At 34.8% G+C, this 25,060-nt stretch overlaps 1 protein-coding gene across 2 annotated transcripts in view; it reads left to right on the forward strand.

The window, feature by feature from the left end:
• The window catches only part of LOC128985785 (eIF-2-alpha kinase GCN2-like), a 103,648-nt gene that overhangs the window by 4,269 nt on the left and 74,319 nt on the right, over window positions 1–25,060 (forward strand). For both annotated transcript variants that reach the window (XM_054405657.1, XM_054405658.1), the window contains exons 2-7: window positions 3,935–4,041; window positions 6,669–6,829; window positions 7,972–8,107; window positions 14,427–14,546; window positions 20,260–20,372; window positions 23,051–23,129. In XM_054405657.1, the coding sequence (XP_054261632.1) occupies window positions 3,988–4,041; window positions 6,669–6,829; window positions 7,972–8,107; window positions 14,427–14,546; window positions 20,260–20,372; window positions 23,051–23,129 (663 nt within the window). In that variant the 5' untranslated portion in view covers window positions 3,935–3,987. The remainder of the gene's footprint in view (window positions 1–3,934; window positions 4,042–6,668; window positions 6,830–7,971; window positions 8,108–14,426; window positions 14,547–20,259; window positions 20,373–23,050; window positions 23,130–25,060) is intronic.

Here is a 25,060-nt window from a genome sequence, read left to right on the forward strand (position 1 = left end):
GAACCTATGTTTCAAACCCCACATTGATTCTGTTTGTAGAAAGATCAGTTCAGAAATTTCCTTCTGTGTCACTAGCAACATTTTCAAGTATGCTGTTGCACTATGGGGTGGTGAAAGCACAAGAACCCACTTCCTTTTCCGCCTTCAAAGAGAGCTATCAGAATAATTCACTGCCTTCACTACAAACATACTTGTAGAGCTGTATTTAAATCATCCGCAGTTCTAACATTTCCCTGTAAATACATTCTGGAATTCCTCACGTTTCTAAAGTCAATGTATTCTCATTTTCACACAACAACAACCCACTCATATCTGCTTTGTAATAATTTCAATCTGAGAATTCCAGCTCATTCAACTACCCTTTTTGAAAGGCATCTAACTTAAAATGCCATTAAACTGTTCAATGCTCTCTATCTTCAAATCAAGTCCATGCCAGACCTGGGATGCTTCAAACGGTGCTTCATAGTCATTTCTCCTGGGTAAGGACACCTACAGTCTCCGCACATTTCTCGCTGACTGACAGAACTCATGAATTTGATTTATATTTAATATGTTAATTAATAGTTAGTCTTAGTGAAGTTGACGTGGCTAATGCATGTAAGTTATATTGTAAATCTAGCTAAAGCAACGAGTTATTGAATAAATTATTAAAATACAACAATAAAATAAAATGCATAGTATAATGTATTTTACACCAAACTATGATGTTTTTGGCTGTATTACATACGTTAATTGGTGGCTGAAAGTTACGTTTTGCTGGCCATGCCAGCTGTCATCGTAATTTGGGGACCGAGCAGGTTTTTACAGCCCGGGGCCGCAAAATCAGCTGTCCGCTTGCATATTAATTACACAAACAGTATCCATAGCATTGAAATAGAATTGTTTTATTTTCACCGTTGCCTAGCAACTGTTTATTGTTATTTTTGCTGATTCTTGAAATTTACTTCATCACATAACCTTAAAGTTGCGTTGACTATCAGTTTACATTATTATTATTGTGAATAGTAGTAGTGTGGTGAAAAATAGTGTTCGTACCACGGACCGAAAATGGTTTTGCAGCTCTCGATCGATTTAAGTTCTCGACTTTGTCTCCAACTTAAATACCCCCACCGCAGCAAACCTGCAGACTTAGCGAATTTCCATCTGCCTGATTGGATTTAAACTAAAATGTCTCCTTAAAAATATCACATTTATTCCCTATTTAAACAGAATTAGTTTAATAAGTACTTAGGTTTGCTGCAACAGGGAGGGTAAAAAAGTTTTTTTTAAATGTAAAATATTAAAAGGTACTGTGGTTTAGTAAGAAATTAATGTATTTTCCAAATTTGATCAAAATATGTTCATAAACAAGCAAACTACAACAGTTGACTTATTCTCCATAAGAATAACATGGGAACTTTAAAATTACAATTTTTTTGAATTTTCTCCGCGACAATTAGGCGCATAATAACGCTTCAATATACTAAATTATTTGTTTTTATAAGCTCTACAAAATGGTATAAAAAGAAATTGTGAAATTTTGTGTTTTTAGGGTCAAAAATGAGAAAAACCTATTTTTACCCCATAAAACCCCCCATAAACCCCCGTTCCCATAGTCCGATCATGCTGGTTCGCGAACTCATTCAAGTTTATCCCGCCTTACACCTTCAAACCAAATTTTATCAAAATTGGACAAAAATTACTCAAGTTATCGCGGATGGACACATATATATATTTATGATACAGGATATATCTAACAATTTCCATCCAAAACAACAAACATTCTTTTAACATATTCAGAAAACCCACAACTACAGACATAGTAATTCCAAAAAATTTGAATCATCCATGGACACACAAAATTGCAACTTTTCATTCATTAATACATAGATTAGTCAACGTTCCTTTAAATAAAGAAAATTACAAGAAAGAAGTCGACACTATAAAATATCTAGCTGAAAAAAAATGGATATAGAAGCAAAATGATTAATAATATGATCAAGAAGAAAATTAAGAAAAGAAATGAATTAAAATCAAACTTAGAAAACAATTCGAAACACAAAGAAGAAAAGAAATTCATGTGCGTCCCATACAACAACAATTTTAACAAAGCAATCAGGAAAACATTTAAACATACCCCAGTAAAATTAAGCTACAGAACAAAAAATAACATTTTTAAAATCATACACAATAAAACCAACAATCCTATAACAAACAATACAGCAAACATATACAATGCATCTGGTATCATTGACTATATATATAGTCAATGCTGGTATCTACAAAATTAAATGTTCTGACTGTGACAACTACTACATTGGACAAACCTATCGAAATTTTAAAATTAGATTCAACGAACATATACAGGCATATAAATCGAAGAACAAAACATCAATGAAATCAAATTTTGCAGATCATTTACTAAAATCCAAACATAAGTTTACTAATATCGAAGAAAACTTAACAATATTAGAAATTGAAAAAGACAGAGAAAAATTGAATGTAAAAGAAGAAATTAATATTTATATGAACTACAAAAATAACAAATCAAATATTTTAAATACAATGATTCCAAAATTGAATAGAATAGAATAGTCAATAGAATAGTCATTTAGAATAGTCATTTATTCAGTCTTTAAACAATACATTATTGTAATTGACATCGTCATTATTATTGTAAAAGATATAAGATGCAATACTTATAATTATTAAAATTTGACATGAAAATTCCAAAATATAGGCTGCCCTTATTGAACATTTAACAGGTTTAAAATAATTTTTTAAAAATAGGCAAACTTAACAAACTTAAATTATGAATAATAGTGGGTCTTTCTTAAAAAGGCTAATGGTTATCACAGGTGTACAATGAACATAGAGGGACAAAATTACTAACATTATCACAGATGGAATATGGTAAAAAAAACATATCAAAATAGTGAACATGAAATTGAATAATCCAATATATGAAACCATAGCAAAATTGAGAAAATATTAATGAAAATAAGTACAACACATCATATAGTATATAAATGAATCAATGAATACAAAATTATGTTACAAGTTAGAAAAGTTTTATAATGTCATATGTTATTTATTTATTTACATATCTTATTTTGATTTTTGTTTACTTTGAAAATGGCCTTAGAGCCAAAACTATAGTCAGTTAATATTTTAATAAATAATTTAACTTGGGTACTAAGTTTATTAATGTTTAATCTTTATTTATATATAGTAGCCCTATTTTTCTATTTTTCATATATATATATATATAAATTTGAACGAATGGTGTTTTTGGCCTCTGGGGACATCAAAATGAAAAAGTAAATCGGTCCCGGGCTTAGGTCTTACCATGAGACCTACGGTAATAGCTACTTCCCTATAGGGAAATTCGCTAAAACTATCTTGAGCCAGCAAAACCTCGTTTTCGGCCCTAGGTACGAAATATACTATTATTGTAAAAAATTGTCTTGTCATATGTTTACTGGTGATGTATCACAATTATGTAAATTTTATGTAATGAATAAACATTTCATTTCATTAGCCTAATAATAAAATACCCCTGCCACAGCAAACCTGCAGACTAAGCGAATTTCCATTTGCCTGATTAGATTAACACTAAAATGTCTCCTTACAAATACCACATTTATTCTCTATTTAAATATAATTAGTTTAACGAGTACTTAAGGTTGTAAACAAAAGGGAGGGTAAAAATATATAGTATATATATGAATTTGAACCGATGGTGTTTTTGGCCTCTAGAGACCTCAAAACGAAAAAGTAAATCGGTCCCGGGTCCAGGTCTTACCACGAGTTCAACAGTAATTGCTTATTCCCTATATGGGAAATTCGCTAAAAGTAGTTCATTGCCAGAGCAAACAAAATAACCAGGTGAAATTCGTAGTACTGTAATCTTAAGTTTTAGGAACACAATTCACTTAACCATAATTTGTTCCAGTTCATGTTGATGACAGTTATTAGAAAAGCTATAAATCATGATACTTTAATTTGATGGCTGAAGAAACATTGCAAGAAAGGCAGGATAATGAATTGGAAGCACTTAAGGTAAATTTTCAAAGTACCGGTATTAGAAAATACAGCTTGTAGAATGCAGAATGTTTGTATAGGTAATAGAATCTATTTTGTCAGTTAACATTGAGCTGCTTATAGCAATGCATTATTGTATCAGCAAGGGTGAAAACTGAAAATTCTTGCCTATGTTAAATATTTGTTTAACATAAGTAGGTATTCAGGGAATATCAATAGACCTAGTATTTTTTATACTTGACTAGGTAATCATTTTGACTAAACAGCCTGTCTACAGTTATATTGAATTCTTCATAAATTTACGGATTCATTACTCTAGCAAAAAAAGTGTGTTTTGTTAGTAAAATATGAATAGCTTAGAATTAGATATTTCAACTTGCCAAGTTTGATCAAAATATATCCATAAACAAGCAAACTACAACATTTTACAATATTCTCCGTAGAAATAATATGGGAATTTTAAATTTACAATTTTTTGAATTATCTCCATTACCAATAACAGTAAAAAAAACTTATTTATTTGTTTTTTTAAGCTCTTTAAAAAGGTGTAGAGATAAATTGGGAAATTTTGTGTTTTGAGGGTCAAAAATTAGAAAAACCATTTCTTACCCCGTAAAACCCCGTTCCCATGGTCCCATCATGCTAGTTCGCAAACTCATTCAAGTTTATCCCGCCTTACACCTTTAAAAAACCAAATTTCATCAAAACCGGAAAAAATTTACTCAAGTTATCGCGTTCACGGACGTATACATATATAAAAATTTGAACGAATGGTGTTTTTGGGCTCTGGGAACATCAAAATGAAAATGTAGGCCTAAATAGGTCCCGGACCTAGGTCTAACCGTGCCACCTACAGTAATAGCTACCCTACTTCCCTATAGGGAAATTCACTAAAATGGAAAGACCTAAGTTCCCATTTATAAACACAATAGGCTATTCCATCAATAATAAAATAAAAATTTAACTACTGGTCTGTTTGATTTAAGCGTTTGACATTTCTATGGTGTTTATTCTTCTCATCCAAAAAACAGGATTAGGCCTACACGTTTTCATTAGAAATCGTCTTTGTCAAATCCTAAAAAAACTTTTTCTAGGTCGCGTCACAGTCTATCAGTCGAGTTTCGGCATGCAAACAATTAGCTAGTTTTCCTTTTTTGTCCTAGGACGCTAGGCACGAGCCCGGGATTGTTTTTCACATTACTTCAGGCTAGACCTAGGGGTTGCAGCATTATTCTATATAAATAAAATTAGAGTTTTGTCTGTACATTGCTCAGAATTAAAAATTTTTAGGTTATTTTTACGTTTTATACATTAAAGAAGCAGAAACAAGTCTTATCTCTATTCCTGTCTGTCTGTCTGTCTTACTGTCTTTCTGTAACACTCAAGATGGCATTTTACGCAATCTTCTCCATGAAAACGAGAGTACCCATCAAGATCTAAGTCATTTTAATGTATTCACTGGATTGGCGAGATCGTCTTTAGCCATTAAAACATCGCCTCACTACTTTGTAAATAAAATTACGGACGTTCAAAAATGCAGTTTTGTGCGATTTTTGCCAAGTTTTCGGCCATTTTTTATCACATAATCATCTATGAAATAACGAACAGCTGTTCGGATCAAGATTATTTTTTTCTAGCTGTCACTGATATGTTTACAAATGTTGTTTACAAATACCGCAATCATTTCCGATCACGTTTTGAAAGCAAATCCCAAACAAAGTGAGGGAGATATGATTTCACAAGTGCAATATTATAGTGTAACCGCAAATTAAATTAAATAACTAGGCATCATCCAGGTCAGGAACCAGAGATTATTTGTGTATGAAATTGTTCTTGAGTTTTGATAACCACAAAGAAGACCTTGAATCAGTGTTGTATAGGACTGGGACACTTATAATGATCGTCGCCAATAGCCTACAAACAAGGTTTCCACTCACTGACGGCGCTTCAATGGCGATTGTGTAAAGTGTAAAGTAAAAAAATGACAACTGCAGTGGGTGATTTTAAGTAATAGAGGTATACGGATGATGCTAAACTCGCTTTTCCAATGTGTCACTTTCTGTTTCTACTCACCGTGTAATGCAATCGCTGGACCATACAGCCAATAGGCCCATAGCCCATCTCTTGGGTACGTACGCCTACCTATTTATTCTATTCATAACAACCTTTTCGATGACGATCCTTGATACCGGTACTTTTCCATGGAATACATGGCCTACCTACTTAATAAATAAAGTTACAAATGTCCAAAAACCCAACACATTTTGTGATTTTTGTCACATTTAACTGACTACTATAAGATCCTCGTGCGTAGAACGGGCACACAGCTAGTCACTTAGATAAAATCCATTTTTGATTTGGCGGAATTTGAACATGGTACCCCAGAGACCAAAGTTCCGCTTTCTAACCAAACCACAGCAAATTATTTAGTAGGCCTTCATTAAATGTATTTTTGTAATGTGTTTTGAATGTGTGTTGTATTGGAAAGACTGTGACACGGCTATATGGTTTGGAAGAAATTTTTGGTTGGATACGACAGTGACGCTTTGTCATCAAAACGTGTAATCCTGTTTTTTGGATCACTAGAATTACTTGGATATTAGTTTGTTGTTAATTCCATAATTGTAACATAATGAGAGTGACAGGCCATATACGGAGAACAGTTGCGGGAGACACCAAGGCCAGATGACCAGTGGCGGCCACTGGACTTTGTTTTGGCCCTGGGACCTCAGCAAGGGAGTATGCCGCAAGAAGCTCACACCTTTGTTCATCTTCATGTCATCTGCTCAGAAAACTACCCCAATGAGTGAGTACTTATATCCTGTTCCCACTAACACATTCCAAGGAGAATACTGGAGAATGTAAAAAAGAATGCATTGCAGTCACCTATCCTTTCAACAGCCATTTGGCCATTCTGAGATATTGGGGGGGGGGGGGGTTAGGTTTTGAGTTATATCTTGAGATTGTAAAAACTATTCCATAGCCTATTATAATAATTTTTCAGTTTATGTTCAAAATATTTGAGTGTCATTTGGTAGTTTTAGAACATTGTCTACATACTTGAGTAACTTAACCCTTCCCGGACTGGCAAAATCGTGACATAGAACAGGGAAAAATTATAGGAGAAAATAAAATTTAATTTTTCTTATTTGTGTTTTGTTATACAAGTATACATCAAATAAACACAATGGAACACTTCATATTGTCAAAATAATTTTTTACTGGTTTTTAATTATGCGGATATATTTGCTACCCGTCCGCGGATAAGTAGAAAAGCAGCGGATATATCTGCCACCCGTCTTTGAAGATATGACCATGACAACGTTGGGTAATAAATAAAGAACAATATGTTAACAATAAATAAAGACAACATAGTGTTGAGCGCCAAACGTCGAGGGGGAGCGTAGGAGTGGTGGTGGGTGCGCGGGAGAGTGGGTGATGCGGGAGAGGGGTAGGCGTTGGAGAGAGGGGGGAGTACGGGAGAGAGCGCAGCCATGGAGAGAGCAGGAAAGTGCTTTGTTGGTACCGCAAAACATCTGGTTACTGCTCAAGCACTTGCCAGTCTGTCTGAAGAGAAGGCAGATATATCCGTCACCCGTCCGGGAAGGGTTAAGTTAGGTAATTTTATAAATTGGGCTTAAGTTAATTTCAAATAAATGGTCAATACTTACTTGCATGTTTGAGCAAGCTATCTTAATAAAACCTTCAAAGTAAGTTACAACTTTAAAAATTAACTAGTTTAATTTTTTGAGTTTTTTTAAATAGATTTAGTTGTGTGATGTTAGTTAGATATATGTCTGTATCTAGTGTTGTGTGTTAGTGCAGTGCCTGTGTGACATTTAAGAAGGACTTGAATAGGTCTTCTTTCAGATAATTAGTGTCATTAAAAGATTTGAAAAGAATAGCAGAAAAAGTCACTTTGTAAAATTTAAATATTTTTCCTTTCAGAATCCCCAAGATGACAGTTGATAAGAGTAAAGGACTTTCAGACAAACAATTGGAAGTTTTACTGAAGACCTTGAAAGAAAAATCAGTAGAATTAAAGGGTGAAGTTATGGTTTTTGAATTAGCATCATTTGTTCAAGTAAGTTAAAAAAAAAAACTGTAGATTTCAATTTTAGTAGTATCTTAACGATTTCTTTTCAACCTCTAGGGGTCTGGTAGAGAGAGAAAAACTTTTCTAGTTCTAATTTGAATGAATGAAACACAGTTTATATCTATATATGTGCAGCACAACTCATTTGTACATATCTTGGAAATACAAATATAATCAATAAAGGAACAACTGAAATACTGTTTATCATCCATCTTGTTACATTTTATAATGGTATAGTGTAAAGCAGCATTACTAAACACATTTAAAAAAAATAATTGTGTATATCTACCTACGCCAGTGGCATTAATAACGTTTTTAGTAAGGGAACAGTCCAACCAACCCTAGTCTTGTGATCTAACGTCTGTATCTAATGTTGACCTGATGCTACAAAGCATAATTAAATCATAGCCCAATGACAAATGGTATTCTTGCTTGGTATCGAACCAGTGACATTTAGATTTGAAGGCAATCTCTATAACCTCTCAGATACCCAGATAAGAGCTCAGTTTTAGCTAGAAGAGAGGTATAAGTTAATTTAAACCTTTAGAATTGTACGTTCAGTTTTGCTAGCAAAAAATTTTAGCCAACTTAAAACAAAAGCTTATTTCCATATCTATTCTGAATGAGATCACCATTTACCATGAACTTTAAAGGGCTATCGGGTGATTATTTTTGCTTAGGCATAGGCCTAAATGATATTTGTGTTAAAAAAAAAAAACTACTATTTTTTTAGGGAATTTCCCTATAGAGAAATGGAATAGGTTAACATAGTTTGTAGCTATTACCGTAGGTGGCATGGTAAGACCTAGGCCCGGGACCGATTTGCTTTTTCATTATGATGTCCCTAGAGGCCAAAAACACAATTTGTCCAAATTTATATATATACTAGCTGACCCGGCGAACTTCGTATCGCCTAAGTTATATGTTTCCCCTAAGACAGGCCGATGGAAAGAAAGTACCGTTACGTTTAATTTTCAAGATGATCTCGTTCGCATCGCTCAATCACGTCCTGGTTGAAGTTCGTTCGCTACGCTCACTCACCTTTGGGTTGGAGCTCGTTCGCTACGCTCACTCACCTTTAGGTTGGAGCTCGTTCGCTGCGCTCACTTGCCTTCAGGTTAGCTCGTTCGCTACGCTAACTCGCCTCCAGGTTGAAGTTCGTTCGCTACGCTCACTCACCTTTGGGTTGGAGCTCGTTCGCTACGCTCACTCACCTTTAGGTTGGAGCTCGTTCGCTGCGCTCACTTGCCTTCAGGTTAGCTCGTTCGCTACGCTAACTCGCCTCCAGGTTGAAGTTCGTTCGCTACGCTCACTCACCTTTTGGTTGGAAATTAGCTGTTGTCATAAATTTAAAAAAAATAGTGCTGCACCCTGTTGGTAATCCTTGTAACTTTAATGCTATTGAACATCATAGAACAGAACCAACTTGTTTAATTGAAACAGCTGTTAAGATTCATTAATTCCATTTCTCATAAGGTTAACATGGGAAACTCCAGAGCCACTGGGGCGGAGCCCTTTTAAGAATTTCGAAACGGGAAATAGTTTACGTCCGATTCGCATACCTACAGAATTTACACACCAAATTTCATAACAATCGGTGAAGTCGTTCCGGAGGAGTTTGCAGACAAACACTGTGACACGAGAATTTTATATATTAGATATATGTCCGAGAACACGATAACTTGAGTAATTTTTGTCCGATTTTGATGAAATTTGGTTTGAAGGTGTAAGGCGAGATAAACTTGAATGGGTTCGCAAACCAGCATGATCGGATCATGTGAACGGGGTTTTATGGAATAAAAAATAACTTTTATAATTTTTGACCCTCTAAACACAAAATTTCCCAATTTTCTCCAGACATTTTTAAAGATTTGAAAAAAAAAATAATTTAGTATATCAAAGAGTTTTTGTACAATTATTGGTTATGGAGAAAATTCAAAATAATTTTATTTTAAAATTCCCATATTGTAAAATGTTGGGAGTTTGTTAGTTTATGGATATATTTTGATCAAACTTGGTAAATTTATTTATTTTATACAAAGTTGTTAATTAGGTACTTTCCTGTTAAAGGGAACATTCATTATTATCAACTAGCTGTTTGCCCGTTCTACGTACGGGAATCTAGTAGTAAGGTAGGAATCTAGTAGGTTTTAATTATATTCAGAACAGGAGTTGGTTTGCATATTTAGTGTGCATTTTTCCAGATATGATGGCAAAACTATAACTGTTAAGGAATACATATAAACCTTCTCAAATACAATATCTGACAGTTTCAAAGCCAAAACGAATGCTTTGCAATTAAATGTCACTTGATCGTGTTAGTCCATATTTTATATCAAACGATGAAAGGAATAGCTTTACAGTATAGATCTATGAGGCATAGCCCTAAGGTAGGCCTGTAATTTAAAGTTACTTTTCACACTGGTTAAAAGTAGTTAAAACACTACCTCAACCTTTATTAACCTCAAACACTACTGTACACTTTATTCGGGTCGAAATTGTTATTAACAATGGTGCTCTTGTCTTTTCCACGAAAAATAAGGACATTATTGCGTTACCAACGGACATACACACACAAATACAAAATTGAGTCCACACAACATTTTTGAGTCCAGACAGAAAACGCTAAAAATTATACAGTAAGTTAAGACATCAATTAAATTTAATAAGCAATAAGGTGCAGTGTTTATAAATAAATAGTGAAAATGAAAATAGTGATGTGTTTGTATGTAAAAATTATTCTTACTGCTACCACCCGTTCTAAGGAAAAGTAGCAGTACCAAAAACCAACGTTTACATTTGAGAAAAGAACTGTAGTACTTACGACTAATTCAAACTGTCCTTCTAATCAAACTGTATTATAGGTGTTAATTAATCTGTTGGCAAATATATAAATAAATAAATACACAGGCCACAAAACATGTAACATGTAACATTAACAACGTAAAGCTTTAAAAACTTACTATGGTTTGCTAAAAAAACTTTCACTTGATGTGGTGCAGTACCGAAGTTATTAATCTCCTTTGGTTTTAAATTTTTTTTTTAAGTTTTCGTAAATCAAGGTTATTTCCCATTAATAGCATTATTTGTAAGCAGCTTTTAATGTTAACATATTAATGGCAGTTTTAAGAAACCACCTTTATCCAAACAAAGGTTTCTCATTTAAAAGATTACGTAATCTCTAAATGATAATCGGTAGGTACATATATCTAGCAAACATTCGGAGGAAATGTGACAAAAAACGCACAAATCTGGGTTTTTGTACGTTTGTAGTTTTATTTCCTAAGTAGGAAAAGTACCGATATCGTTGTCGAAATGTGAGTAAGTAGAAACCAAAAGTGACACATTGGAAAAGCGAGTTTAGCTACATCTGTTAAGTTAAACCACCGTTACGGTACGATCACAGCGAAATCAGACAGATCTTCCAAGATCGCAGCAACATCCACGATCACCCACTGCAGTTGTGATTTTTTACTTTGCACTTTACACAACTGTCCTTGAAGCGCCGTCAATGAGTGGAAATCTTTGTAAGCTACGGTATTGGTGCCGATGATTAAAAAAATGTAAGTTTCCTTGCACTAATACAACACTGATTCACGGTATTTTCCCCGGTTATCAAAACTCAAGAACAATCGTTGCACTTGCGATTAATTAAACCGGTTAAGTAAATGGTTGCGGTATTTGTAAACAACTTTTACTGTAAACATATCAGTGACAGCTAGAAGTGAGAACTAATCCAAACAGCTGATCGTTATTTCATCAAATGTAATAGTAAACGTTAGGAGAAAATTTGACGAAAATCGAACAAGATTGGGTTTTCGATGGTTCGTTATTTTGTTTTCAAAGAAGCGAGGCCATGTTTTTATAGCCAAAGACACTCTCACCAATCCAGTAAATACAGACAAATGATTAGAACCTTGATCGGCATTCTAGTTTTCTAGGAGTAGGCCGCGTAAAATGACATTTTGGCGTTACAGACGCAACCACATAATGTACAAACAAACAGACATACAGACAGAAATTGATATAAGACTCGTTTCGGCTTTCTTAGGCTATGAAACGTAAAAATAACCAAAAACTGCATGATTCTAAGCAACGTACAGACAAATCTGTAATTTTATTTATATATATGATTTCTTTTTGATATATACATATTTTATTTTTTATTCGATATATTGATATTAACATATTGAAACTTATCAGCTGACAACTACGATAAATAAATATTATTGTTCAGTATCAACAAACAATAAATAGTAGTTTACGCAACGATTGTGTAAAGATAGTGTTAACGACACAAGTGCCTTAAAAACTTCTACGAGTGTCGTTAACACTATTTACGTGAGTTGCGTACACTACTTTACCTACGACGGTGTTTTAATTACTAAATTCACTACTCATAACTTCTAAGAGAGGTTATGTTTTTGTTTATAACCTCTAATTGCCACTGACAGTGATGCAACGAAACATTGTATTAAATACTAATTGCACCAATCAACAATGAAATTGGCCTGAACAGCTGATTAGTTGAATTTCGAATCATAACAATTTTGCTTCTCCTCTCTCAATCCTTGAACCTCATTGGTCCATTACCCGTGTTGTTATGAGTAAAACTATGCTGTTATGAGATACTTTTCAATTCTAAGAACTATACTGAAACGGCTACTTTAAAAAACGGTCGTAGGTAAAAGATATTATATTGAATTGAAATGTAACTGTTCTAAGCTAAACTAACTAACCAAACTTGCTGTAACATTTCAAAATTCCGTTTGATAGCCTATTCCCCATATGCCTTTTCTGTTATCAAACGGAATTTTGAAACGGTAACTTAGCCTTCAGCAAGTTTGGTTAGTTATGTTAGGTTAGTTTAGAATAGTTTCATTTCTAATCAAATATATAGGCTATTATTTTTGCCTAAACAAGATCTTAATCCTATTCTCTGATACAAGCTATAACTCAATAACCAGTTATTGAACCGATATAACTGAGACATATTTGCTATGTCTATTTGTCTGTCTGTCTGTAATTTAAATGCGTTTAAATATATTTAATTGGATGTAATATGGATTGTAAAGGAAAAGAAAAATACCGATATATCGAAAAGAAATCATCGATAATAATGAATGTTCCCCTTAACAGGAAAGTACCAAATAATGGATGGTTTGTGCAAGGTTTCTCATCATGACGAATATTTTAAGTATATGGTTTGTGGGGGTGTGACTTGGTTGCAAATTAGCTGTTATCATAAATTAAAAAAAATAATAGTGCTGCACCCTGTTGGTAATCCTTGTAACTTTAATGCTATTGAACATCATAGAACAGAACCAACTTGTTTAATAGAAACAGCTGTTAAGATTCATTAATTCCTTTTAAATGTGAAAAATCATAAGGTTAACATGGGAAACTCCAGAGCCACTGGGGCGGAGCCCAAAAGCCCGATCAGAATTAAAAACTACTTATTTTTTTTATTTAATGCCCAAAGAATCGGTGTACCGAATTTCAGCCTCCTAGGTAAATGGGAAGTGGGAGAATTAGTGATGAGTGAGTGAGTCAGTGAGTCAGTGAGTCAGTGAGGGCTTTGCCTTTTATATATTTACCAGCTGACCCGGCGAACTTCGTATCGCCTAAGTTATAGGTTTCCCCTAAGACAGACCGATGGAAAGAAAGTACCGTTACGTTTAATTTTCAAGATGATCTCGTTCGCATCGCTCAATCACGTCCTGGTTGAAGTTCGTTCGCTACGCTCACTCACCTTTGGGTTGGAGCTCGTTCGCTACGCTCACTCACCTTTAGGTTGGAGCTCGTTCGCTGCGCTCACTTGCCTTCAGGTTAGCTCGTTCGCTACGCTCACTCGCCTCCAGGTTGAAGTTCGTTCGCTACGCTCACTCACCTTTTGGTTGCAAATTAGCTGTTGTCATAAATGTAAAAGAAATAATAGTGCTGCACCCTGTTGGTAATCCTTGTAACTTTAATGCTATTGAACATCATAGAACAGAACCAACTTGTTTAATTGAAACAGCTGTTAAGATTCATTAATTCCATTTCTCATAAGGTTAACATGGGAAACTCCAGAGCCACTGGGGCGGAGCCCTTTTAAGAATTTCGAAACGGGAAATAGTTTACGTCCGATTCGCATACCTACAGAATTTACACACCAAATTTCATAACAATCGGTGAAGTCGTTCCGGAGGAGTTTGCAGACAAACACTGTGACACGAGAATTTTATATATTAGATAGATTTAGATAGCATTAGTAGAAAGTAGGATTTACCAGTTTCATATATATAATAGATTTAATTGTTTTCAGAATTTTTTGCATGATTACAACAAACCTGGTTATCAATCATTATATGATGAAATGTTTTGTCGCCAATTGAAAAAACAGCTAAAGGAAGAGGAACAGAAGAAAGTTTTACAAGATAAAACGGTAAGAATTTAGACATAACCTTTTTACCCCCAGAGTCGTATCTAAAGTATTTTATGGTTACTCCAAGAACAAAGCCCCTAGTTTCTCAAAGTTAAAGCAAAAACATTTGCAGACTTAAATCCCAGGTTATGATATTTTGGAAGTCATAGTTAACATTTAAAATTCTCGTACAAAAACTGTCTATGAGAGAATAATTGGACTGGAACAAATTTAAACTGGTTTGTGGAAGACTAATCTGAAACCTACTATGCAAGGCGGGGATTTACCAGTATTGTCAGGGGAGTATACTATTGGGTCAAGTGGTTTGAAGTGTTATAGTCTTGGCCAAGAGACAGCACTGTACAGTGTACAATAAGGCATTATATCCTTTCTCGGTCAGTTCTGGCCTCAATCATGGGTCATGGGTGTTCATCTAATCGTTGCTCTTTAGGAGAGACCAACCTAAAATAAATGGTAAACCGCCTGTTTGGAATTATGACGGTATTGCTTGATTTTACAGTGTATGAGTTGTGCATATAAAATACTGCGAGTTCTTACTTGATATGTTTTATAGAAAGATTTATATTTATCTGACAATCTCAAATGTATTATTTTGTATTCCTTATGACAAATTAATCTTTTGAATCTTGCCTATCTTGGTGGTCCACCAAAAACTTTTTTATAATAGTTTACATGTGTGGACTTTTCAACATTGCATTATATGATATGTTGGTGACTCTACCTGTCACAACAGACAGCTGCATCTACGCTGACGACATAACAATTTGGAGTTCTAACAAAGACCCAATGCAAGCAACACAGCAAGTGCAAGTCACCTTAAACGCCCTAAATGCATGGACAGAAAAGTGGAACATGTCAATCTCCTCAACAAAAACGGAGTGTGCCTTTTTTACGAGAAGATACTCATTAAAACACTTCATGCCAGAACTACAGTGCAAGGGAAAACCGGTACCCTACAACCCACATCCTACACTTCTAGGAATAACGCTAGACCCCAAACTTTTGTGGAAAGACCACATCCAACAGGTTGCAGGACAGTGCACAAAAAGATTAAACCTACTTAAGGCTGTTGCTAGCAGATCATGGGGAGCCGATTAGTCTTTCAAACACTATACAACACGTTTTTAGGTTCAGCTGGCAACACAAATAGGTGCCCTAGAGAAAGTAGTACCCGGTCCGTATCACTCCGCTATTTTTCCTCGGCAAGAAATGTGCTCCGCGACTTGAGAATATAGTTCCGTATGATTTTGTAATTTGAAGTGGTTTCCGCGCCTAAAAAAAATGCTCTAAAGGTATTTTCTTGTTTATTAAGATCGTATGAATGTTTTAAAATCGTTTAAAGGAAAAGTCCAGAAAGTTCAGAAATACCGAAACGATAAACACAAAATGAGAGGTTGAATCGTAGTTATAATAGTCAATCACCTGCTCATAGTATTATTATCTTTAAGTGTTGCCAACCTATTTCCAAGTATACACGGATTACGTGCATAATAGAACCACGCTGTTTTGTGTTGTTTCGTTGGAATCCTGATGTGCGCCAAAGTATAAACATAAACCGTACCACAAAGTATAAATATGCAGCAATTAGCAGCTTTCTGTACTACAAACAGTACAAGGAAGCCAACTTTATCGGGTGACTGTAGGAAAAATTATTTAGAGGAACTTGTTTGGAATGATTTGTTACAAATTTAATTTAATTTATTACAATAATATGCATTTAATTTATTTCCATTTTTAGTTGAAGTTAAAGTAATATATTATTGTTATTTATTCTAATAGTTTATTTATTTTTGTTACTGTTGAATTTTTACAGGTATTTGTGTCTTTGTTGTCTTTTTTGTTATTAACCACTCAAGAGACAATTAAGGACTCAAAAAACTGCATGCTACTGATTTAAACTGACAAAACTGTATAAGAAACAATATTTTTAGTGCAGACAAACCATTTGTGGTTTTTGCACTTTTGTAACCTATGTATTGGTAATTATTGTGTAAATAAATTTCTTGATTGATTGATTGGAGTTTTTTCTTAGGGTTAGGTTATTACTGGCATGGAAGTGAGAACACAACAGAGTTATAGAACTAACTTTATTTTACAATAAATTATTAGAAAAACTCTTGAACATGAATCATAAGCCCCAAAAACACTAAACTATCTTGTTACTTGGCAACAACTTCCATTAATATTAACTAGTGTCCCTGTTGCTTGAACTCGAGCAATTGCTAAGTATTACAGGCATTATTTTAAAACAAATAACAGTCATAATTTCTGATGACATTACAATATTTGACTCAAAGATTATGGAAATACTCAAGATGTACATCGATATAATCAGATCGATATAATCAACATTTATTGTAAATATCATCTTATAATTTTTCAAAAGCTGATCTTCTTTTTTAGTGTTTTCTACAGTTACTAAAGCCTTACTCATATCCGCATTAGGTTGTCCAAATTCTAAAAAAACATTATTTCTATTTCTTCTCCTTGGTGGTGTTCTATGACTTTCCAATGTTTCCATAGTTTGCAAATCGGCTCTTTCAATGATTACTAAGAAATGCAGAACAGTGTTAATTCAGTTTTCTTTTTAGTACAGTATATCAAATTATCCAGGCTCTCTCGCTTTTTTCAATTGTAATATTTACGCCGACCCAAATTCAAATAGAAAATATTTCATTTCAACCAAGTCGGTAAATGTTTGTAGCAAACTATTAAACTAGCAAACTTATTGACTGTTTACAATTGACATATGTTCTTCTTCTCACTTTAAATTTCTGACAACAGCTGGAGTTTCATAACAATGATTGTTTCCCATGTTAAGCCCTCCATACACGGGCGAGCATGTTTGCGAGCATGCTCGTGACGGTGTTGGTGACGAACATGCTCGCCCGTGTGTGGGATCCGTCGCGGCAAGCATGTTGGGCTCGGCGCTCGGCTCGTCGGACTTGGCGAACCCGGACACGATCATGCTCGCGAACATGCTCGCCCGTGTATGGAGGGCGACCATATGTTCGAGAGCATGTTCGCCGCTGCAACTTGGGTAGAGATAGGCTAAATGATTCCATTGATGTAGCCACTACTATGATTCCAGTTACACTCGTGGACTCATTAGAAGTAACCGTCCCGATTCCAAACAATTACTTCGTTACCGCCATTACAAAGTAGCCGCAATAGACAGATTGCACTTGTAATCATAATGGTGTTGATGTATTCCAGTTGCAGTAATAGATTTAGAATCAATGTTTACAGAAGCTAAATAAATATCTATTTGTGTTTGTAACGCAATAAATACAAATTTATATGAGTTTCCAAAATAGAGGATTCATCAATTAAAATTTGTATATTATTACACAAATGTGTACAACCAATTCTGTAGTAATTTGTCACAATTAAATAGTTCTAAGAAAGGCATGAATAAGCAAAACTACGAGAAATGTTATTGCACAACGATGTAATTTTAACCAACATTATTTTCGAACCATAGCGGATGAATTTAATCTGATAACTTAAGGCCTGGCACACACGGTCTACAAAATCGGCCAAAAATAAATCGCCCCTGATTTATGTCTAAGAAATAATGCGTATGTTGCAAAAAAACTAAATGCTGTAATTGCAGCAAAAAAGCAGGAGTAGGCCAAATACACATAACTTGACCGACACAGATCACAAGAGAAGTAAGAATAGGCCTAGGAACCGCTACCGAGCGACGAGCATGTTCGCGAGCATGCTCGTCCTTCTCTTGGAACCGCCAAGCATGTTCGCGAGCATGCTCGTCCGTCTGTTGACAACGCCGAGCATGTTCGCGAACATGCTCGTCCGTGTATGGGGGGCTTTAATCTTATGGAGAAATATGAAACTTTAAAGGGTACCAGGACCTCACTCCCTGATTATTTCCCTAACAAGAAAGTTTCCTGCACAACTTCACGTCAAGCTCTTTCCAATGACACATTCTCTTTCCATTGACATGTCAATCGGCTCAGTAGTTTCGGAGGAGTAATTGTCACAAAAAACTTGCGTATTAAATAAGTAATAGATATAGATTTAAATTAAAATTCCAAACAAATGTTATTGTACAGACCAAATATAAAAAAATATTTCTCGACACCCTCTATTAATTTTTATATTTTTACAAATTAAAATTTAAACCATAAAATAAACACTTTGACCATGGAAAATGTTGAGAACATATTTTCATGGACTAAGTGTTTCTTTTATCGTTTAAAATTTAATTTGTAAAAGTGTAAAAATTACGAGAGGGTGTCTAGAAATAATTTTTTTACTAACATATGTTTGTAATTTAAAATTTTGGTATCCCTTTCCTTTGTTGCAGTTACTTTTGAAAGCTACCGTATCCTCAGTGTCACTGTTTTTACGTCTCTTTTCCTCTGCTAGTAACCCTGAAGTTAAATTTGACAAGGTTCTATCTGTTTTAGCTGTAGACTCCTAGGCTGTTACGAAAAGGTTTGAACTTATCTGGCAAGGATGCCAAAGTCATAGACATCAACATGTCATCGTCAATGTTTTGAATTAAACTTTTCAATTTAATTGCTATGTTTTGCTAGCTAGCAATGAAACTAGTCACATCTGAATTTTGTTCTAGTTTAAAATTGAAAAACTCTTGTAGTAAGTTACTTTTTTGTTGTTCAGCCTGTCTTTCGAATATTTGGCATAGCTTAGTATACATAGCTAGTGAAGTCTCATCATTCTAAATGTGAACCAAATACTTTTTGTCTATGGATGTAACAATAAGTGTTTGTGCTGTTGCGTCTTCTTCTTCCACTTTGTCCTTTTATCTTCAGTTTCTTGGTCTTCATACTTTTCTTTTCCTGTTACTTTTCTTGTCCTGTTATATGACATGTGATTTTAAATAACTGTTGTTTGCATTTTTATTTCTGAAAACAGCTGGTATTCATGAAACAAACGAGATAAATAGATCTTGTAACGCACTGAAGTAATAAACTTTTACTTTATTACTTTATTACCTCAGGGTCTCGTATAAAAAATATTTGCTTCTAGCGCCACAGGAGGCACATCAACTTAGTAGTCTAACATCAACAGAGAGCGCTAGGGTTATTCGTTGATATGTTGCAAGCTAACCTAAAAATTGCATTTTAGTGTGGTGAACTGTGTGTATACTGTTTAATGAGTTTTTTTTAAGTTTGTTGTCGTCTGACGAGGACAACCCTGATGACTCTCAAGTCCCTGACAATCCTGCTAAGGTGTACAATATGCATAAACGACCAAAACTGATTGTTGTGAATGCCAGCAATAGTGCTTTCTTGGAACAACTGGTTACAGAAGGATTAGATGGGCCGGTCCCTAGTAGTGCATTATCCGAAAGTAGTGACGATTAGCAGGAACTATGTGATTTCACAACACAGCCCCTATGCCTAATTAACAACATGCCAGTTTTTTTGTTTTGATTTAACCTCAAAATTTGACACATATGAACACATTATCGCACTACAGCCAAATAGGTTCATCTTCAAAGATATTCCACCACACCTTAACCCCTTCTAGCTAAAAAAATCCAGCTGTAAGTAAATGCAGCAATTAGCTACTTTGCGTGCTATAATCAGTGCAAGGAAGCCCACTTTGTCAGGTAACTGTAGGAAAAAGTAATGTTGAGTTATTAAACACTTCATTATGTGTTAAGCCTGTGGTGCAGAATAAATCTTACATACATCTTAATTATTGGTCGATGTTATTTCAGAGACAAGAAGTGCTTATGGAAATTCAGTACAAAAAAGAAGCATTAAAACAGGAACTCAAGGGACGTAAAAATTCAGAAATTCTTATGGAAGAGGAGGATGATTTTATTGCCAGGTTTGGCTGTTTCTTTTAATTATTTTCTTTATCATAGAATTCGGTAATATATTGAAAATGTATCCTGTTTTAATAGATTAAAAATTTGTTCTTAGATAACATTATTTAAAAATTAAATTTTTATTAAAAATTGCTAATTTTGGGCTCTTTTACATAAGGTAGTCAAGTATATTATGTGTTTCATTAGAATGTACTGTACCAAAGAATCAGAAGTTAGTTCCACTTTTGTCAACTACCATTTTCAGTCTTATCCGCCAGTGGGACCAGCCATTGGGAAAGCGGGGATTGAGCCCTGCATTTTTGAATTTTCATGACAGTGAACAAGTCTTTTAACTAAGTATGTTTTGTATGGGATCAGGAAAATCAGAACAGTTATGAACAGCATAGAGCTTAATTCATTATTAAATTCTGTTGTTTCTCTTTTTACGTAATTGTATGTAGTTGTTATTACAGAAAATTATCACTGGTGTTGCTGTAATGATAGGAGATGATCATTGGTGTTTGCCATGATTCTGATGTAAATCAGTAATCGAAATTACAAGTTTTAAGGTGGATTAAAAATAAAGTATATGGTTGTGAAAATCGGATGATATTTCCTTTGACACGATGGTTTCAGAATAAAAACGCTAAGATGCAAATTAAATTAAACTAGAGGACCCATGCTGCTCCGCAGCGTTCAAATAAATATAATATCTGAGAAATAATCAAATTTCTGATATCTGATTGAGTAATCCAGTATCTTGAGCTTAACTGATTAAAATGATCAATAGCTCAAATTAAAGCCTATAATTAACTGATTATTTTAAGTCTAAAATATATAAAAAAACAAAAACAATGCTGGAGAGATTGATAATCATAGAAAAACCTTATGAAAAATAATTTTTATGTTGGTTGTTCACCTTGCGTTTGCTTGAAACTCGTCTGATTTGATTCTAAAAGCTTAAATGAAAACAGGTATTTCACTGAAGGTTCTTAGACCAAAATATATAGGATTATATAATTACTAGCTGTAACCCGCGGGCTTTGCCCCGTTTAACTTCTTAATTTTCAAAATTATCTCGTTCGCATGGCTCAATCACGTCCTGGTTGAAGTTTGTTCGCTACGCTCACTCACCTTTAGGTTGGAGCTCGTTCGCTACGCTCACTCACCTTTAGGTTGGAGCTCGTTCGCTACGCTCACTCACCTTTGGGTTGGAGCTCGTTCGCTGTGCTCACTTGCCTTCAGGTTAGCTCGTTCGCTACGCTAACTCGCCTCCAGGTTGAAGTTCGTTCGCTACGCTCACTCACCTTTTGGTTACAAATTAGCTGTTGTCAGAAATGTAAAAGAAATAATAGTGCCGCACCCTGTTGGTAATCCTTGTAACTTTAAAGCTATTGAACATCATAGAACAGAACCAACTTGTTTAATTGAAACAGCTGTTAATATTCGATAATTCCATTTCTCATAAGGTTAACATGGGAAACTGCAGAGCCACTGGGGCGGAGCCCGAAAGGATTTTTGAAATAAGAATATGCCTATATGTTAATCGGGTATGTGAGCTATCATCATGCCAAATTTCAGCCCAATCCGACCAGTATTTTTCGCGTTCACTTGTCACAAACATACATCCATACATCCATACATCCATACATCCAAACTTTCTCATTTATAATATTAGTAGGATAACTGGTGAAATACATCTTAAATTGAAGTAAGAATTCAAAAATGAATCAAAATATTTTTTTTTTGTCGAGTAATACAGTAGGTAAATATATGCCGAAGATTGATGGCAAATATGTGCGTGCATACCTTCAATTTGAGACCACAATCATGAAAATCGGTCGGGTAAAAGAGCCAAACGATCCCGGAAACGGAAAATCAAATTTAACTCTCATAAGAAATACATGGGGAGAAAATTTTGTTTACATATAAGCCAAGTGGTATTATAGATAAATATATGCTGATGCTTGATGGAAAATTTGTGCGTGCATACCTTTAATTCGAGACCCCAATCATGAAAATCGGTTATGTAGAAGAGCCAAACGAACTCGGCAAAGAAAACCCAAATTTAACTCCCATAAGAAATACATGGGGAGCAAATTTCGTTTACGTATAAGCCGAGTGGGATTATAGATAAATATATACCGATGCTTGATGACAAATCTGTGCGTGCATAGCTTTAATTTGAGACCTCAATCATGAAAATCGGTTGGGTAGAAGAGCCAAACGAACTCGGTAAAGAAAACCCAAATTTAACTCCCATAAGAAATACATGGGGAGCAAATTTCGATTATGTATAAGTCGAGTGGGATTATAGATAAATACATACCGATGCTTGATGGCACATCTGTGCGTGCACGCACAGCTTCAATTTGAGACCTCAATCATGAAAATCGGTCGGGTAGAAGAGCCAAACGAACTCGGCAAAGAAAACCCAAATTTAACTCCCATAAGAAATACATGGGGAGCAAATTTCGTTTAAGTATAAGCCGAGTGGGATTATAGATAAATATATACCGATGCTTGATGGCATATCTGTGCGTGCATAGCTTCAATTTGAGACCTCAATCATGAAAATCGGTCGGGTAGAAGTGTCAAACGAACTCGGAAAAGAAAAACAAAGTTTTTTAAATATATAAGAAACCGATCATCTAACTTGTGTTATGTTGTATCAGTTAATATCATGTTATATGTTCAGGTTTGAACAAGACCATCAGCCAGTTCCAAGGAAATCTTTGATAACTGCGGACTTGTTGGAAAGTGTTGATAGTAATGGGGTAAGTATTGCAAAAACATTACCCATGATAGAGTAAATAGGATGGCTATTAATAAAGGGTGATTTTTTTATTGGTGCGGTTGATTGATTGATTGATTCTGTAGGGGCGGACCTTGTCCTGTTGCATGTCAGCCACTGATGGGCTTTTCGCGCTCCCCACATGGTACTTCAGAGTCCGTCAAACATGAGTTGCTTGGATAAGTTAACTATTGGTGCGGTTTTTAAAACTAAATAAAAAAATGAAAAACAACCTGCATTGACATAAAAATGCATTTATTTGAACTACAGTGTCATGACATTAACGTTTAAAAATGATTTCTGGCATATGGGCTCCATTCCGTTCGCGTAGAAAGCCCAATCGAGAAGTCCAATTTTCGAATACACTTTCCAGCAGCTGTGGTTGAATTCCGCCAATAACTCGACGAATGTTAGCTTCCAAGTCATATAAATCCTAAGATTTATTGTTATGATAAACACAAAATCCCAACTTCAGTTCAACCTAGTTTAACTATCAGTTTAAATAAATTGGTGTAAATACCTGCTTCTATGTAATCCAAATTGTTGCAAATAGTTGAAATATGATTTCTGAGAGCTCATTTTGGTATCTCATGTGTATGTGTTCTGTATAAGTTGGTTGTCATGGATACCAGATGATGTTTGTTGAAAGTTATGTTGTGTTTTTGTACCAAGTAAAACTTGTACCTAATAATACACTTTTCTCTTTATTATTCTACACAATTAAAATCCTTTTACAACAGGTTATGGGCCCAGGTTGTTTTATTCAGTGGTTCATTTAACGAATACCAACTTCAGAAGTTTGTAACAACGATATGACTCAAATTCATTACCAATTGAACGACTTAACACATTGACTGCTACTGAAATATGGATAAACGTACCCAAGTGCTGAAATTACTTTAGTGATTATTTTCATAGATTACACCACAGGAATGTTAAATATAATTATCTAAATTGGTTTCCATGGCAAACAAACTTTTTTTATGACGTCATAAGATTGAGCGGGAATTCCCGCGCTCAGCATTTGGGCAAGGTATTACAAAAATAATTACACTATTATTGCTGTAAACACATACCTTTTACATATAATGAAGAAATATAATGTCCCAGTGTGAGATTGGCGACTTGATGACACTCAGTAGCTACGAATAGTGACGTCACTTTGTGCGGGAATTCCCGCGCTCCAGCAACGATGTTGGTGATAAGTCATTATGTATTATTTTTGGTTTTGAAAGCAATAAAAATCAATGTTTTGCACTAAAAGTATTACAAAAGAAAACTTAAAAATATTTATTTACAAATATATACAACCCTTCCACCCTCCTTCAATAGTCTCAATTTTACTGTAAGTGTGCATGGTGCTTGTCAAAGCAAGCTAACGCACACAACGGAGGCTCCCCTTCACATTGGCCACACATATACACTGTTTCTTTACGTCGTCCTTCTTTCAGGCACTGACGGCATCTTTTTCCAAGCAGACGTCCTTTTTTATCTAGTTTGGTCGTCTTGGATAGAACATGAAGGGGGTTGCGAGGAGGCCGTTGTGGTGGAGGCACATCTTTGGGAGGCAAGAGCGCTTCAATAACTCTGAGACGAAAATCATACAGCTGCAACGTGTTGTCTTCGTTGGCGACGTTGTATAGCTTGTGCGCATTTACCATGATCATCTGGATAACACAATGAATGAACACAATGGACAATACACAATGGACACACACAACACAACACAATGGATAACACAATGGATGAATATTTTCTTGTACCACCGCAAAGATTTGTGATCACTGGGGTAGTAGGAGAGCATTTGATCACTCCTATCTACCCCTTTCATATTGGCATTGTACTGAACAATTGCCAACGGTTTCTCTCGTTGGACATTACGTCGATTAGACGACATAACCATCGTATTGTCAT

This window comes from Macrosteles quadrilineatus, unplaced genomic scaffold (genome assembly GCF_028750875.1).
Source record: "Macrosteles quadrilineatus isolate MER2022 unplaced genomic scaffold, UCM_ALF_1.0 Scaffold_2__2_contigs__length_208266976, whole genome shotgun sequence".
In the NCBI taxonomy this organism is placed as follows: domain Eukaryota; kingdom Metazoa; phylum Arthropoda; class Insecta; order Hemiptera; family Cicadellidae; genus Macrosteles; species Macrosteles quadrilineatus.